Source organism: Scyliorhinus canicula, chromosome 23, assembly GCF_902713615.1.
Source record: "Scyliorhinus canicula chromosome 23, sScyCan1.1, whole genome shotgun sequence".
In the NCBI taxonomy this organism is placed as follows: Eukaryota; Metazoa; Chordata; class Chondrichthyes; order Carcharhiniformes; family Scyliorhinidae; genus Scyliorhinus; species Scyliorhinus canicula.
In genome coordinates, this window is record NC_052168.1 from 7,613,028 (window position 1) to 7,629,804 (window position 16,777).

The following is a 16,777-nucleotide window of genomic DNA, read 5'->3' on the forward strand; positions in this document are numbered from 1 at the left end:
GGGCCGAATGGCCTCCCACTACGTCCTGTGCTCCTCTCTTCTCATTAACCACGTCAGCTTGGCTCGGTGACCCACACTGCTGCCTCACAGTGCTGGGGACCCAGTTAAATTCCGGCCTTGGGTCACTGTCTGTGCGGAGTTTGCACGTTCTCCCCGTGTGTGGGTGGGTTTCCTCCCGGGCGCTCCGGTTTCCTCCCACAGTTCAAAGATGTGCAGGTTAGGTGGATTGGTCATGCTAAATTGCCCTTAGTGTCCAAAGATGTGCATATTAGGTGGGGTTGTAGGGATAGGGTAGTAGAGTGGGCCTAGGTAGGGTGATCGTTCAGAGTGCTCGTGCAGACTCGATGGGCCGAATTGCCTCCTTCTGCACTGCAGGGATCCTATGGAATCTATACATAGTCAGAGGTGTTTTTGGACAGGTTGCAAGTAGCCTCGGTAGCAAGGAGAGTTCTCCCCAGGGTCCTGGCCAATATTTATCCCTAAACCGACATCACTGAACTCACCAAGGCTCCTTAGGCAGCACCTTCCAAACCCGTGACCTCTACCATCTAGAAGGGCAAGGGCAGCAGATACATGGGGACCCCGCCACCAGGAGGTTCCCCTCAAAGCCACTCACCATCTTGAAATGGAAATATACCGGCTGTTCCTTCACTATCGCTGGGTCAATATCCCGGAACCTTCTCCCTAACAGCACTGTGGATGTACCTACACCTCAGGGACTGCCACGGCTCACCACCACCTTCTCAAGGGCAATTAGGGATGGGCAATAAATGCTGGCCCAGCCAGCGCCACTCACATCCCGTGAATGAAAAACCGAAGCAGGTGGTCATTATCTCCCCAAATGTCTCAACCGACAGCGTAAAAAAAAGGATGATCTGGTTACTACTATTGCGTTGGTGTCTGTGGGAGCCTACCACACGTGAATTGGCCAAATTGCCTCCCTGCATGACAAGAACTGTGACATTTTAAAGGTGGCTGCGAAAAGCCTTCTCCTGCCCCCACATTTCCAAAGCACTTTGGAATAGCTCGCTGGCCTCGAAAGGCACCATATAAATCTTTCTGAGGGATTCTCCATTAAGATTTTCCCAAACTCGGAGCATTAAACTTTGCAATTTTGTCCCACACGGCCTTATCCCGTCTGTAGTCAGCTCGGTAACCGAAAGGAGCAAACCTGGGGTTAACGATAAAAGCCAAATGCTGGAAAAAGGCACGGTAGCACAGTGGTTAGCACTGTCGCTTCTCATGGCCAGAGTCCCAGGTTCGATTCCCGGCTTGGGTCACTGTCTGCGCGGAGTCTGCACGTTCTCCCCGTGTCTGCGTGGGTTTCTTCCGGATGCTCCGGTTTCCTCCCACAGTCCAAAGATGTGCTGGTCAGGTGGATTGGCCGTGATAAATTGCCCTTAGTGTCCAAAAAGGGGCTGTTTTGCTCACAGGGCTAATCGCTGGCTTTGAAAGCAGATCAAGCCAGTTCGATTCCCGTAACAGCCTCCCCGAACAGGCGCTGGAATGTGGTGACTAGGGGCTTTTCACAGTAACTTCATTGAAGTCTACTCGTGACAATAAGCAATTTTCATTTCATTTTCATTTTCAAAAGGTAAAATGGGGTTACCGGGTTACGGGGAAAAGGTGGAACCGGATGCTCCGGTTCTCCCCCCCCCCCCCCCCCCCCCGCCCGCTCGTCTGGAAAGATGTGCTTGTTGGGTGAATTGAACATTCTAAATTCTCCCTCCGTGTACCCGAACAGGCGCCGGAATGTGGCGACGAGGGGCTTTTCACAGTAACTTCATTGCAGTGTTAATGTAAGCCTACTTGTGACAATAAAGATTATTATTATAAAGCAGTAAAATGCTGGATAAACCCCGCAGGTCTGGCAGCATCTGTGCAGAGAGAAACAGAGCGGTTCAAAACCAGCCTCCTCGATCATCGAGATTAATCCTGAGTTCTATAAACGTTGGGGAAGCTCCTCCCATTCGCCCAGTGCCTCTTCCAAGTTCCATTGCTCCCTCTCCTCTGTTACAAGTCCATGATTGCTACACACTCAGTTTTTCCCTTACTGTTCCTCTCTCTCTTGCTCACTTCGACCTCCTTCCTTCCACTCAATTCTGCACAGAATTGGTCACACCTCCCCCACTCCGTTCCCCTGGACGGGGGAACCACACGAATTTTCCAACCCCTACCCACCCTCTCGCCTGAGTGGATGTATGGGCACCTTCTAAGAATCAGCTGGGCTTCACAGCACGTTTGTCACACAAAACAACACGCCCATTCACTGCGGAATAAAAGCGAAGATGCTGCTTTTGCTTGGGGTTCAGAGCGGTGATAGGAGCCACTGGTGATACAGCTGAGAGAGGAGAGGAGACAGTGTGGATTTAGCGCACACAAACTGGGGGGAACCTTCTCAACTCCGCTACAGGTAAAGGACAACTTTGCTGGAACTTTTTCCTTCTTCTATGCACCACCCCCTTTCGGCAAAACCCAAAAGTTTATTTCCTCTCTCTTTTTTGTTGTTGTTTTGTTATTTAAAAAAAAAAGACACTTTCATCTCAAAGTGTCTGATCAGTTTCAGTATCGACTCGAAATTGTCTCTTGATCAGTTTCTGGGGGGGAAGGAAGGGGGATGCACGCGGGGTGAAAATGTAACAACTTTGCCTGAGTGTCAGCCCCCATTGCAACCTTCAGAGCTGACACAGATTTCTCAAATCCCTTCCCTGAATGGGATGAATCCTGCTTGTTGGTGCCCCGGGTTTATTTTTTTCTCTGTGAACTCACTCTTTTGGGTTTCTTTTCAAACTACCTTGCACCACAGATTGCCCCGGAGTTCTGAATAAGTTTTCTGCCCTTGTTTAGTCCCTCACCTGTACAAACGTTGCCACAATATGTCTCCACATTCCTGCCCCCAGTGTGTCTGCGCGAACAAATGGTTCCAGAATGTGTCGATTTATGCATGACCTTTTTTGGGAGCTCAAAAAATCCCCAATGAAATAAGTTTTTGTTTTGGATGGAGTGGAAGCAGGGAGGACAAATTGGGACAGGTTTTGCACTCCCCCCCCCCCCCCCCCCACTCCCCAGTCTCTGGGATTCATTCCCTGCACGCCACACAACAACAAAAAAAGACTTGGATCTTTGACCTACCCTACCCTTCCCTTCCCTAATGTTTCCAATTGAGCCCTCGTGGCAGACTTCTGCGGCGTTTGCAATCCTGTGAAGCATCTTCCAATGTGCGACTAAAAGTGGGGGGTGTCCCTGTCCCCCCCCCTCCCCGCCCCCCCCTGCAATCCTCCCCCCCCCCCCCCCCACGCACCCCCCAACCACACACACAACTACCAGTAACCTTTGCAAAACTGGCAGGAAAAATGCTGGATAAACTCAACAGGTCTGGCAGTATCTGTGGAAAGTAATTAAGGAGGGGGTGAGATGGCGGTGGGGGGGGGGGGGGGCGAGATTTTCAATAGGTTCCCCGGGGGGCGCGAATAATGGGGGAACCCTGCTGCTGGGCGATGATGGTCTACTCAACCACCAGGACGATGCCAATGGCGTGGGTTCAATCCCTGTACCAGCTGTGGCAGTTCGTGGAGACCCTGACTCCCCTCATCTTGCCGCCTTGTGGAATGGTCCCCTTCCAGCTCAATAATTTAATTTCTCTCTCGAACAGAGAGAGATGCCGATGGGCCTCAGTGGACTGATTACCGAGCCCGGTGTATGGTTGTTCTCCGATTTAAGTAAGAGTGCCCTCCTGGTGTGCGGTGACCTGTGTTCCAGGCTCTGACAGGTTCAGCTCCGAGGCTATGCTTTATCTGCTGAATCAACCGCCCAAGTATTCACCGTCAGTGAGCTGTTGGTTTTGTGTTCAACACTTGTGGCTGAGTCTGGGCTGCTCTGCTAACCTGTACAAGGGTTAGGGTAGCGCAGCGAGAGCAGTTACACTGCTATTCGCTTCCCAAAGTTATGGAGGTCCAGGGTTGGGGGGGGGGGCTGACTCAGCTGGGATTTCTGTTCCTGATCCCACTATTCACTCTATTGGGGGTCTCGTTCTCCCTGTGTCTGCGTGGGTTTCCTCCGGGTGCTCCGGTTTCCTCCCACAAGTCCACAGAGACGTGCTGTTAGGTAATCTGGACATCCTGAATTCTCCCCCATGTACCCGATGTGTCGCCAGAATGTGGCGACGAGGGGCTTTTCATCGTAACCTCACTGCAGTGTTAATGTAAGCCGACTTGTGAAAAATGAAATGAAATGAAAATCGCTTATTGTCACGAGTAGGCTTCAATGAAGTTACTGTGAAAAGCCCCTAGTCGCCACATTCCGGCGCCTGTCCGGGGAGGCTGGTACGGGAATCGAACCGTGCTGCTGGCCTGCTTGGTCTGCTTTATAAGCCAGCGATTTAGCCTTGTGAGCTAAACCAGCCACTTGTGACAATAAGCCCACATTCTCCACTTCATTTTAAGGGGCATCACGGTAGCATTGTGGACAGCACAATTGCTTCACAGCTCCAGGTTCAATTCCAGCTTGGGTCACTGTCTGTGCGGAGTCTGCACATCCTCCCCGTGTGTGCGTGGGTTTCCTCCGGGTGTTCCGCTTTCCTCCCACAGTCCAAAGATGTGCAGGTTAGGTGGATTGGTCATGATAAATTGCCCTTAGTGACCAAAATTGCCCTTAGTGTTGGGTGGGGTTACATGGTTATGGGGATGGGGTGGAGGTGTTGACCTTGGGTGGGGTGCTCTTTCCAAGAGCCAGTGCAGACCCGATGGGCCGAATGGCCTCCTGCTCCACTGTAAATTCTATGATCATAAAGATTGTTATTATTAAATAGCCTATTCTATTGTATTCAATAAGTTGGCTCACCACCACGTTCCTGGGGGCATTTATGGTGGGCAATTAGTGCTGACCTTGTCCGTGACGCACCACAGACCATAAATTAATTTTAAAGGTTCGACGTTGGCCATTAGCGCGAGGCATTGGAGATCTTGCTTCCTGTGCCCATAGCGCTGAACCACAGCAAGAACTTGTAAGAAATCCGAAGCAGGCAAAACAAAACCGCACATGTACATCTATTAGGAGTACAGCATCGAACAAGTACAGGCAGGTGCGGAGGTGAAATGAAAATCGCTTATTGTCACGAGTAGGCTTCAATGAAGTTACTGTGACTGACATTTCTAAAACACCGGCTGGTCTGACACTGCCAACATTCCTCTCGTTAAAACAGAAGGTGTCAAGTGTCCCGAACAACTGATTCACTGGGTAGCTCTCGTGTCTCTGAAATCAGAAAGTTGCGGGTTCCAATCTCGCTCCCTCGAGACTTGAACAGAGAAACGAGGCTGGCATTTCTGGTCGAGCTGTCGTCCCTTTTCAGGTGAAACCATAAGCCCAGGACCCCATTGGTGACTCGGGTGAATCTAAATAAAATCCCATGAAACTATTTTTTGAGGGGGGGGGGGGGGCAGGAATTGGTTTTGTGGTCACCCTGGTGTCTATCCATCCATCCGCCAATTGCGGAATGGTTAGCGCGGCCGCCTCACAGCGCCAGGGACCAGGGTTTGATTCCGGCCTCGGGTGACTGTGTGGAGTTTGCACCTTCTCCCCGTGTCTACATAGAACAGTACAGCACAGAACAGGCCCTTCGGCCCTCGATGTTGTGCCAAGCAATGATCACCCTACTCAAACCCACGTATCCACCCTATACCCGTAACCCAACAACCCCCCCCCCTTAACCTTACTTTTTAGGACACTACGGGCAATTTAGCATGGCCAATCCACCTAACCCGCACATCTTTGGACTGTGGGAGGAAACCGGAGCACCCGGAGGAAACCCACGCACACACGGGGAGGACGTGCAGACTCCACACAGACAGTGACCCAGCCGGGAATCGAACCTGGGACCTGGGACCCTGGAGCTGTGAAGCATTTATGCTAACCACCATGCTACCATGCTGCGTGGGTTTCCTCCGGGTGCTCCGGTTTCCTCCCACAGTCCAAAGACGTGCAGGTTCATAGAATCAACGAATTTACACAGGTTAGGTGGATTGTCCGTGCTCAATTGTTCCTTGGTGTCGAAAGATGTGCAGATCGGGTGGAGTTACGGGGACAGGGTGGGGGGGGGGGGGGGGGGGGGGGGGAGTGGGCCCAGGAGGCGTGCACTTTCAGAGGGTCGGTGTTGACCTAATGGGCCGAATGGGCGCCTTCTGCACTCCAGGGATTCGATGAAACATTGTAGTTGATGTGTGCAAATTGTCTGCAGTCTTTGGATAGGTTAAGAATGTAATCGATAGAGGGGTGGGGGGAGGATCCGGGGGGGGGGGGGGGGGGGGCATGGTGGCACTGTGATTAGCACTGCTGCCTCACGGTGCCAAGGACCCAGTCGGTGTGGAATTTTCACATTCTCCACCGTGTCTGCGTGGGTCTCACCCCTACAACCCAAGAGATGTGCAGGGTAGGTGGACGGGCCACGCTAAAATTGCCCCTTAATTGGAATTTTTTTAAAAATCATTCATTTTAAAGAAAGAATGTGATTGCTAGGAGCTGGTGAATTTGAAATAGTGGATCTTCTCATCAAGAGGTGAGCTGTAATCATGGTGTTTGCCTAGATTCCCCTTTGCGGTCAGTGACACAGAAACTGTGCGGATGTGAAGATTTGAAATACCGCAGCAGTGCGCACATGTCATTTGATGCCAAATGTGTGAGATTGTTGGGAAGGAGTGTGAAAAGTCTATTTATATTTTGTACGGTACCAGCCCAATCACGGTGAGTAACATTCTGAGTCAGTAAGTTCAGAGACTTGAGGGCACAGTCGAGGCGGAATAAGAGGGGCTGCACTGTCAGAGGTGCAGACCTTTCGGACGGCCTTCAAATCGAGGCCTCATTTCGCTCTCGGGTAAATGCTAGAAAAAGAAAACATTCTGAAGATTTATCCCCGCTGTCAAGGCCAATATTTACCCTCGACCGACATCATGGAAACAGGCGAACTGACCATTGAATTTAGGATGATCTGATTGACCTATCTGTTTCTGACAGCAGTGGAGTTACAAGACATTTTCCCTTAAATAAGTGCCACCAGCCGCTGATGAAGGCCACCATGAACAGCGTAGGGGCCACGATTGAAAATGGTCCTTGTGACCAGACGGGGAACTCCCATGATCACACAGAGTTCAGAATACCATGGAGGTCTAGTCACGGCGGTAACATAGATGATAAAATCTCTCATTGAATTCCCCTCTGGATTATTGCAAAGGTATTGGGCGGGATTCTCCCAGCCCGGGGCCGGAGAATCCCAGCAACCCGACACCGGCACGCGATTCTCCGGCCCGGATGGGCCGAGCGGCCGCTCTAAAAAGGCAGTGTCCCCGCTGGCGCCGTCCACACCAGGGCGGGGGGCGGCCTGTGGGGGGTGGGGGGGGGCTCCTCCGACCCCGGGTGGGGGGGGGCGGGGTCCTCCAATGGGGTCTGTCCCGTGATCGGGGCCCAGCTGCCCGGGCCTATTTTCTTCCGCGCGCAGCCCCTGACCTCCCGCGCCATGTTGCGTCGGGGCCGGCGCGTTGAGGGAGGTCACCGCGCATGCGCGGGTTGGTGCCGGCGCCGCTGCGCATGCGCGGATCCCCCGGCGCACAGTTCGCGCCGGGATGGGAGGCTGGAGCGACGTGAACCACCCCAGCGACGTGCTGGCCCCTACGGTACTCCCAGCGGCACGTTCACACCGTCGTGAAAGGCGACAGCGATTCTGACGGCGTGGACACTCTGCCGCCGAATGGGAGAATCCCGCCCATTTTACTTGCTCCCACCTGAGCAAAGAAGCATAAAGTTTTGTTTTCAGTTGGCGAGCATTTGCATTCCATTGAGAGAGAGAGAGAGAGAGTGCAAAGTCCCAGATAAGAGACCACTTGAGAGGGATGGGTGTAAGAAATGCCATTAATACATTATATTTGCAGAGGGATTTGGATAGGTTAAGTGAATGGGCTCGGGTCTGGCAGATGGAATACAATGTTGACAAATGTGAGGTTATCCATTTTGGTAGGAATAACAGCAAACGGGATTATTATTTAAACGATAAAATATTAAAGCATGCCGCTGTTCAGAGAGACTTGGGTGTGCTAGTGCATGAGTCACAGAAGGTTGGTTTACAAGTGCAACAGGTGATTAAGAAGGCAAATGGAATTTTGTCCTTCATTGCTAGAGAGATGGAGTTTAAGACTAGGGAGGTTATGTTGCAATTGTATAAGGTGTTAGTGCGGCCACACCTGGAGTATTGTGTTCAGTTTTGGTCTCCTTACTTGAGAAAGGACGTACTGGCGCTGGAGGGTGTGCAGAGGAGATTCACTAGGTTAATCCCAGAGCTGAAGGGGTTGGATTATGAGGAGAGGTTGAGTAGACTGGGACTGTACTCGTTGGAATTTAGAAGGATGAGGGGGGATCTTATAGAAACATTTAAAATTATGAAGGGAATAGATAGGATAGATGCGGGCAGGTTGTTTCCACTGGCGGGTGACAGCAGAACTAGGGGGCATAGCCTCAAAATAAGGGGAAGTAGATTTAGAACTGAGTTTAGGAGGAACTTCTTCACCCAAAGGGTTGTGAATCTATGGAATTCCTTGCCCAGTGAAGCAGTTGAGGCTCCTTCATTACATGTTTTTAAGGTAAAGATAGATAGTTTTTTGAAGAATAAAGGGATTAAGGGTTATGGTGTTCGGGCCGGAAAGTGGAGCTGAGTCCACAAAAGATCAGCCATGATCTCATTGAATGGCGGAGCAGGCTCGAGGGGCCAGATGGCCTACTCCTGCTCCTATTTCTTATGTTCTTATGTTCTTCTTATGTTCTTATATTTCACCTCCTATTCCCCAAAATGTCTCCCACGACAGGCCCACTCTGGGACCAGAGTATTTATGTCCCAGAAGCCGCTGGATTAACGGGATAGCTCTGCCCCCTTCCATCTAGTTACATTGTACTCGGGTGAGGCCCCAGGGACTCTGAGGTTGCAGATGCCTTGGCCTCCTGTCGGGTTATTAGACAGAGGGAATGTTGTTGCTGATTGCCTGTCAGTTTTAGTTGGAAACATCATTTCGGCAGCAGCGGGGAGAGGGTCTTGCGCAATGTGCTTCCTTCCTCATCTGGATGCAAATCACCAGGAAAAAGTAAACCTTGTCCCGACCTGACCTGAATGCTTAAAGGGGTTCCCTCCAATATTGTTTGCAAGGAAAGGGTCTGGGGCGAGTTTCTCGGTTCCCCGACGGCGATTTCGTATTTGCCGATTGAGCGGAGAATCCCCTTTAGACGCCGAAATCGGGGGGGGGGGGGGGGGGGGGCAGCGCCTGTTTGACTCAGGTTTCGTATGCTCCGCCCCCAATGGGCCGAGTTCCCGGCTGCGCGGTTCACTCCTGGGTCCCAGCCGCGCGGGAAGCCGACACGGCGGCTGCGGACTGTGCCCAGCGCCGCCACAGTCGGGCGGGCGCTGTGCCGCTGGCCGGGGTGTGGGGGGGGGGCTTCCGCGAGGCCCGGGGGGGGGCTGGTGGGGGGGGGGTGGCCAGGGGGGGCACTGTCTGGCAGGTCGGGGCTGCGCATGGCCGGCGCCATGTTTTACAGCGCGACTGCTGCAGGTCGTCGCCGTGCGCAAGCGCGGCCACGGACCCGGCCAGTCGCCGGCCGTTTATTTCGTGGAGGCCGGGAGTTTTACGTGCGCCATGGCTGCATCGGTGAGGGGGCTCCGCCGATTTTTTTCAACGTAAAATGCTACGGACCTCCCGCACTTAGGCTCGGCATCGGAGTATCTGGCCCCCGGGGTTTGGGGGTGGTGGTACAAATTCTGCGACAGAACATTGCCGTTCAAAGCCCCTTTGGAAGGGACCATTCACTGTGTTATCTTTTTCTTTTTTAGCCAAGCCGGTACGTCAGTGATTGGAGGGTTGTGGAGACACTGTTGTTGCGTCACGTACCCATTTCCTGGGTGTTGGGGAAGGAATTAATGTGAAGGCTTGTTGGGCGGTGTTGGATGCGGAACCCGTGGCCCAATGCTCCGATATAAACTCTACGTGGCGCAGCCGCTGATGGAACCATCAATTCACTAGACACGTGCTTTAAGATATGAACAGTGGTTTTAATCTACTTACAACAGAGCCAGCCTGTTCCGCGTTGAACTCTCGATGAACTGAACGACTGGCTCTGAGCATTGGTATTTATACAGCAAGTCCAGGGGGAGGAGTCGTGGGAGGAGCCAAGGGTGGAGCCCTGTACAAACTCTTAAGCATTCCCAGCACTACTCCCCCTAGTGGTCGGGCAATGCAACCGCGCTTACAAATGCATGGTCTCATGTATATACAATACAGTGAGAATTACGGAGTTACATTCACCACACCTGCGAAGCACAATTCTTCCCAAAAGCCACAGAGGCCGCCATGATCTTGCCCCCAAAATGGGCATTGGGTTGGTGATTCCGACGCCACCACCCCAATAACTCTTCCCCCCCCCCCCCCCCCTGCACCTCCCATCCCCGTTCCTTCTGTCAATGGCATTTTAGCATGCTTCCAATAAAAATGCAAACATATAATTCAAATTAAAAAACATTGAAGGTGTCCATATTACCCCTTGCTCAGCACTTGTAAACCTCGAGTTTTAAATCAGGGCTCCATCCCACTGATGGATTATTCCAAAGCTCAGTCCCAATTGTTCTTTTTATTGAAATCTGTCTTTAATTAATTTAAATTGTATTCCCTTTCATTCCCCGCTGCACAAGGAGGAGGAATGAAAGAGCAGATCCGGTCGCCCTTGAATAAATACAAAAGCTGGCACTCTTTCTTTTTTTCTTTTTCTCCTATGCGTATCTTTCTGTTTTCTCCTTTTGGAAGTGTTTCATTTTTTAAAAGGCGGTCCGGGTATAACTTTGTTCGATTTTCCCCTCAGTCTGTGTGTGTGTGTGTGTGTGTCTCTCTCAAAAGAACTGATCTGAATTTGTAACACCAGCCCACACACCCCCCACAACAGTGCCAGGTCACGAAGAGAGAATTGGCCATCAAGTATGTGGCAATCGAGCCAATTGATTGGACGTAGGTAGCAGGAGGAGGCCCCTTGGCCCCTCGAGCCTGCTCCGCCATTCCATAGGGAGGCACGGTAGCACAGTGGGTAGCACAGTTGCTTCACAGCGCCTGGGTCCCGGGTGCGATTCCCCGCTCGGGTCACTGTCTGTGCGGAGTCTGCATGTTCTTCCCGTGTCTGCGTGGGTTTCCTCCGGGCGCTCCGGTTGCCTCCCACAAGTCCCGAAAGACGTGCTTGTTGGGTGAATTGGACATTCTGAATTCTCCCTCCGTGTACCCGAACAGGTGCCGGAGTGTGGCAACTAGGGGATTTTCACAGTAACTTCATTGCAGTGTTTTTTTTTATAAATTTAGAGTACCCAATTATTTTTTCAAATTAAGGGCCAATTTAGCGTGGCCAATCCACCTACTCTGCACATTTTTGAGTTGTGGGGGCGAAACCCACGCAGACACGGGGAGAATGTGCAAACTCCACACGGACAGTGACCCAGAGCCGGGATCGAACCTGGGACCTCAGCGCCGTGAGGCAGCAGGGCTAACCACTAGGCCACCGTGCTGCCCTTGCAGTGTTAATGTAAGCCTACTTGTGGCAATAATAAAGATTATTATTAAATATAAAATAATCTGATTGCAAACTCCACCTCGACATCCCTGCCATCTCCTGCCAACCGGTAACCTCTGCAAGCCCACAGTGGAGGCCAACAGATTCGGTCTGATGACCATGGTAAATGGGTAACCAAGTATTCTCTTGCGTTTTAAGGAAACGAAAAGTCTTTGAGTGTGGAATGTAAAGCGTGGCGATGTTGAGATGAAATTTCGTCATGTACATCAGGACTCATTAAAGGAACGAGGGGCCGTGAAGAATCTGATTGTGAGTACCTGTTCTATTTATATATCTATATATTTCTTTTACTTCCCATCCCAGTTTTCCAGACAAGTAACGAACCCCTCCCCTCATCCCAGAGATCGAGAGAGAGAAAAAAATGAAAATCGCTTGTTGTCACGAGTAGACTTCAATGAAGTTACTGTGAAGGCGGGTAAGGCATCTAACCTTGTGAGGTTCCTCCAGGATTTCAGTTAGTGCCTTGCCCATCATTACTCATTTTGGGCACAGCACAACACAACATTCTCTTTCCCTCCCTCAGGCAGTTTTGCTCTTTCAAGATTTTGGTTTTTAAAAATCGCTGAAAGAAGGAGAACATCGATGCTGGAAAGGGCTTTCCTGCGAACATGATAATCGACGCTTATTGTCACAAGTAGACTTCAATGAAGTGACTGTGAAAAGCCCCTCGTGGCCACATTCCGGCGCCTGTTCGAGGAGGCTGGTACGGGAATTTGAACAAGCGCTGCTGGCCTTGTTCTGCTGTTGCAAGCCAGCTGTTTAGCCCACTGTGCTAAACCAGCCCCGGGTTGGGCGAATATGCCCAACGGTGTGTCACAGTTCACTCAGGGGAGTCTGAGTTGCCGTGGCAGTGGGCACTTTCCCAGGCCCGTTGTGGTCTGGGGGGGGGTGATGGCAGAGGCTCCAACATGGCCGATCTGGGATCCCTCCCGCCCTCGCCTCCCACCATCGGGTGGCCGTTCGGAAGCATTTTGCAGGTCGACACACCCAACCGCTTTCGGCCGAGTTACGGACGCACCTTCCTCGGCCATCGAGCCCTGAGGCGGGACACGAAAACCCGGAGCCTCCGGCTCCGAGACGGGGACTGCGAGCCACCGCGAGACCTGCCGGATGTTACAATTAAGTGACGAGAGCCGGGCGTGGTCAGAGTAGGAAGGTGGAATTTTGGCTCCCAGAATTTAGGCTTTTAAAAAAATTTTGAGCTGTGAGGTAAATTTAATCCATCGGAGCAGTTCTGGAAACACAGATTGTAAATGGTGAACTGTCCATGATGTCACGGCGCTGACTCATGCTTTTCGGAGTTTTTCAGAGATGCCATCCTTCCAACTGGACTGAGGGGCCTCACCCCCTGCTTGGGTGGATGTAAAAGGTCCCAAGTCCACTATTTTCAGGCAAAAGTAGGCCAGTAATCCCCAGTGACCTGGTCAATATTTGTCGCTCGGTCAACACCTGGCCGTTATAACATTGCTGTTTGTGGGATCATGCTGTGCGCACATTAGCTGCCCTGTTTCCTACATTACAGCAGTGACCACGCGTCAAAAAAGTTCTTCATTGGCTGCAGAGGCTGTCCAGTGGTCATGAAAGGCGCTACGTGAATGTAAATCCAAAGATGTGCCGGTTAAGGGGGCTTATGGGGATAGGTCTGGGTGTGGGCTGAGGTAGGGTGCTCCTTCAGAGGGGCGGTGCGGACTGAATGGGCTGAATGGCTTCTGTCAGCATCGTAGGGATTTCAATTGTGTTGCTTGCGGGGGGGGGGGGGGGTGGGGGAGCAATGTGCAATCCTGTTGGATGTTGCTAGGGGGATCAGGACGGGGAGAAAGAGGAGAGAAATGAGCTTTTATTCGGCAGAGGGGCAGAAGAACAGAGAACATATGGTGCAGAAGGAGGCCATTCGGCCCATCGAGTCTGCATCGATCCACTTTAAGAAGAGGATAATGTTGTGGGGTCCGGTGGGGGGATGGGGGGGGGGAATGGCTGTCGCGTTGCTCGTTTGGAGAGCTGGTGCAGACATGATGGGCCGAATGACCTCCTTCTGCACCCTAGCAACTCTAATAAGTAAGTGGGCTGGTTTAGCACAGTGGGCTAAATAGCTGGCTTGCAATACAGAACAATGCCGGCAGCATGGGTTCAATTCTCGTACCAGCCTCCCCGAACAGGCGCCGGAATGTGGCGACTAGGGGCTTTTCACAGTAACGTAATTGAAGCCTACTTGTGACAATAAGCGATTATTATTAAGTAAGAGGCATTTGCCTTTAGGCCTATTTCTTGGAGACCACTTGCCTGGATTTGATTAGATTTGATTTATTGTCACAGGTACCGAAGTACAGTGAAAAGTATTTTTCTACGGCCGAGGCAACGTACACAGTACTTACTTAGTAGACAAAAGAATAATCGACAGAGTACATTGACAAATGGTACATCGACAAACAGTGATCGGTTACAGTGAGGAACAAGGGGCCAAACAAAGCAAATACATGAGCAAGAGCAGCATAGGGCATCGTGGATAGTGTCTTACAGGGAACAGATCAGTCCGAGGGGGAGTCGTTGAGGAGTCTTGTAGCTATGGGGAAGAAGCTGTTCCTATGTCTGGATGTTACGGGTCTTCAGACTTCTGTACCTTCTGCCTGATGGAAGGGTCTGGAAGAGGCAATGCCTGGGTGGGAGGGGTCTCTGATAATGCTATCTGCCTTCCTGAGGCAGCAGGAGGTGTAGACAGCATCAGTGCGCAGGTGGCAAGCTCGTTGGGCTGAGTTCACCACACTCTGCAGGAGGCCTTGGAGTAAAAGGCATAAGGGGGCAAGAAGGTTGGAGACTATCCTGTGAAATACTTCCTTTAAAAAAAAAAGATTACTTTGTTGTGAAGTAACTTTTTTTTCCCCCGCTTTCTCTCAGGTGGCTTTCTTCTTCGTTATATTTTTATCAGGAAGCTGCCGGGCCTGCAACTTTGGCGGTTTTGAACCATACTCCTCATCCTATGGTTGGAAGATTGACAATCTGGTGAGCATTGGGGGGGTACGGGCCTGGGAGTAAAATCTGTAACTTTCGGAGCACTGCCCCTTCCTCAGGTGAGGTTTCACCTGAAGAAGGAGCTGCGCTCCGAAAGCTGGCGATTCGAAACAAACCTGTTGGACTTTAACCTGGTGGTGTAAGACTTCTTCCTGTTCTAATGGTGGGTTCACGAGCAGGGTTGGCACAAAGTCATTGGCGTCATCGGGGTGAGGGCCCGGACAGGAGTGGGTGCTGAGAAAATGTGTTTCTCCAACCGGAGGAATCGAGGGCGCAAGGTCACAGTCTCGGAACAAGGGCGTCGGCCAAACTTAGACAATGGGCGGGATCCAATGGCCACGTGGCACCGGAAAAGCAGCGCGCCGTGGTGCAGTGTGGCCGGTGAAAGCCGGGAGACCCCGATCCCGGGATCTATCGGCCCACCGCGCCTCGTGAGATTCAACGTGATCTTGCTGGACGTTGCGATGTAAACGGTGGGATAACCTTTTGGCAAATCCTCCCTCACTCTCTTCCCTCTCCAAGTGGCAAGGCCCTCCTGGCCCCACCCCTTGGCAGTGCCAACCTGGTGGCCTCGCAGGGCCCAGATGACGGTGCCAGGGTGCCACCTTGCCCTGTCTCTGACCACCCAAGGGTCCCCAATGGACTGAGAGACCCCCCCAGGTGCGGTTATGCCTGGCCCACCTTTGCGTTCATTGGGCTCATTTAAATATTCGGATCCAGATCTCGTCCAGTGAGGGCGAGATGCAGATCTGGCCGGGCGAAACAAGTCGGGTCACTGGCGAAGTCCAATTTGGGGCTGTCACATGATTCACCCGCTCCCCTCCGGGCGCAACCTGGTTGCTGAATCGCGCCCATTGTTTTATTTTTCAATTCGAGCTCCTGACTTTTAACTTCGGAAACAATCCTGCAAAGAGAAAAGTTCCTTAAATCTCTCTTTCTAAAACCTTTTATTGACAGATAACCCATCTTCCTACAGACTACAACATCACCGTCTTCTTGCAGGACTCTGCCAGTCTGGTAAGTTTTGCATCAATCCTCTTCTGTTTAAAGGACAATTAAATAAATTGAGGGGGGGGGGGGGGAATCGGGGGTTGTTGGTGAATCGTCTCAAGTGGTAAAGGGGACATTCTGTTCAGTGACGAGCGTCGCTGTCTCAGGGGAGCGTTCCCCACACAAGCTGATCCCCCTCCCCCATTCCAGCCCCCCCCACCCCCATCGTTATCACACTACTGTTTGTGGGAGCTTGCTGTGCACGAATTTCCTGCCACCTTTCCTACGTGGGAGCGGCTCTTCAAAAAGCAGGTCATTGTCTCCAAAGTGCTTTAGGGTCACGAGTTAGATTTATGTAAAGTACAAGTCTCTTTTTCTTTTACTGTTTAATCCACCAGCGCCCTCGCCCTATGTTGGTGGTAATTCTGGGCAGGAGCATTTGCGCCCTCTTACATTTTCTGTCCGCGTTTGAAACGGAAACCGTACGCTTTTAAATTCGAAACAATATTAAAACGGAGAATGCCCGGAAGGCTCGGCTCAGCTGCGGAGTGAGAGACGAGAGTTAATGGCCGACATCATCGGGCCCCGCCCACCGCGGGAATCGTCACGAGAGCAGGGGGAACGGAGAATTCGCCGGAACAAACCCGTTGACCTTGGGCGGGAATTTTCCATTCCCGGGAGGGTGGCGCTGGAAACCCCCGCCCAATGTTTCGAGTCAAATATGACTCCTTGGGAAACCCGTTTCGAATTTTACCAGACGCCAGGAGGGGAAAAGGAAAAAGCGGCAACGAGGTAAAAGAGACAAACTGGATACCCGTCGGGAGGGGAGAGGGGAAGCAAGGTAGAGAAGTAGTCGTCAGTTCAACACCTAGAATAACGCGGGCGCCGGAAGCCTGAATTACAACCCGAAAATGCTGGAAAAGTTGGGCGTATATAGAGAGAGGAACCGAGTTAACGTTTTGGGCCACCGCACCCTCCTGAAATTCATCCTCTCTCTCTCGCTATCCCAGTCTCCTCAGTATTTCCTTCCTACCTCCAATCTACACGAGCTGTTGAAAACCACATCGACAGCATCCAGTCAGGGGCTGGTTTAGCACACTGGGCTAAATCGCTGGCTTTTAAAGCAGACCCAGGCAGGCCAGCAGCACGG

The 16,777-nt window shown here is 51.8% G+C and overlaps 1 protein-coding gene across 2 annotated transcripts in view; it reads left to right on the forward strand.

Annotated features, from left to right (window-relative positions):
- Nucleotides 1-2,024: 2,024 nt before the first annotated feature.
- The window catches only part of LOC119956575, a 34,659-nt gene continuing 19,906 nt past the window's right edge, over nt 2,025-16,777 (forward strand). For both annotated transcript variants that reach the window (XM_038783891.1, XM_038783892.1), the window contains exons 1-4: nt 2,025-2,413; nt 11,770-11,880; nt 14,524-14,628; nt 15,595-15,654. In XM_038783891.1, coding sequence (XP_038639819.1) covers nt 11,818-11,880; nt 14,524-14,628; nt 15,595-15,654 — 228 coding nt within the window. In that variant the 5' untranslated portion in view covers nt 2,025-2,413; nt 11,770-11,817. The remainder of the gene's footprint in view (nt 2,414-11,769; nt 11,881-14,523; nt 14,629-15,594; nt 15,655-16,777) is intronic.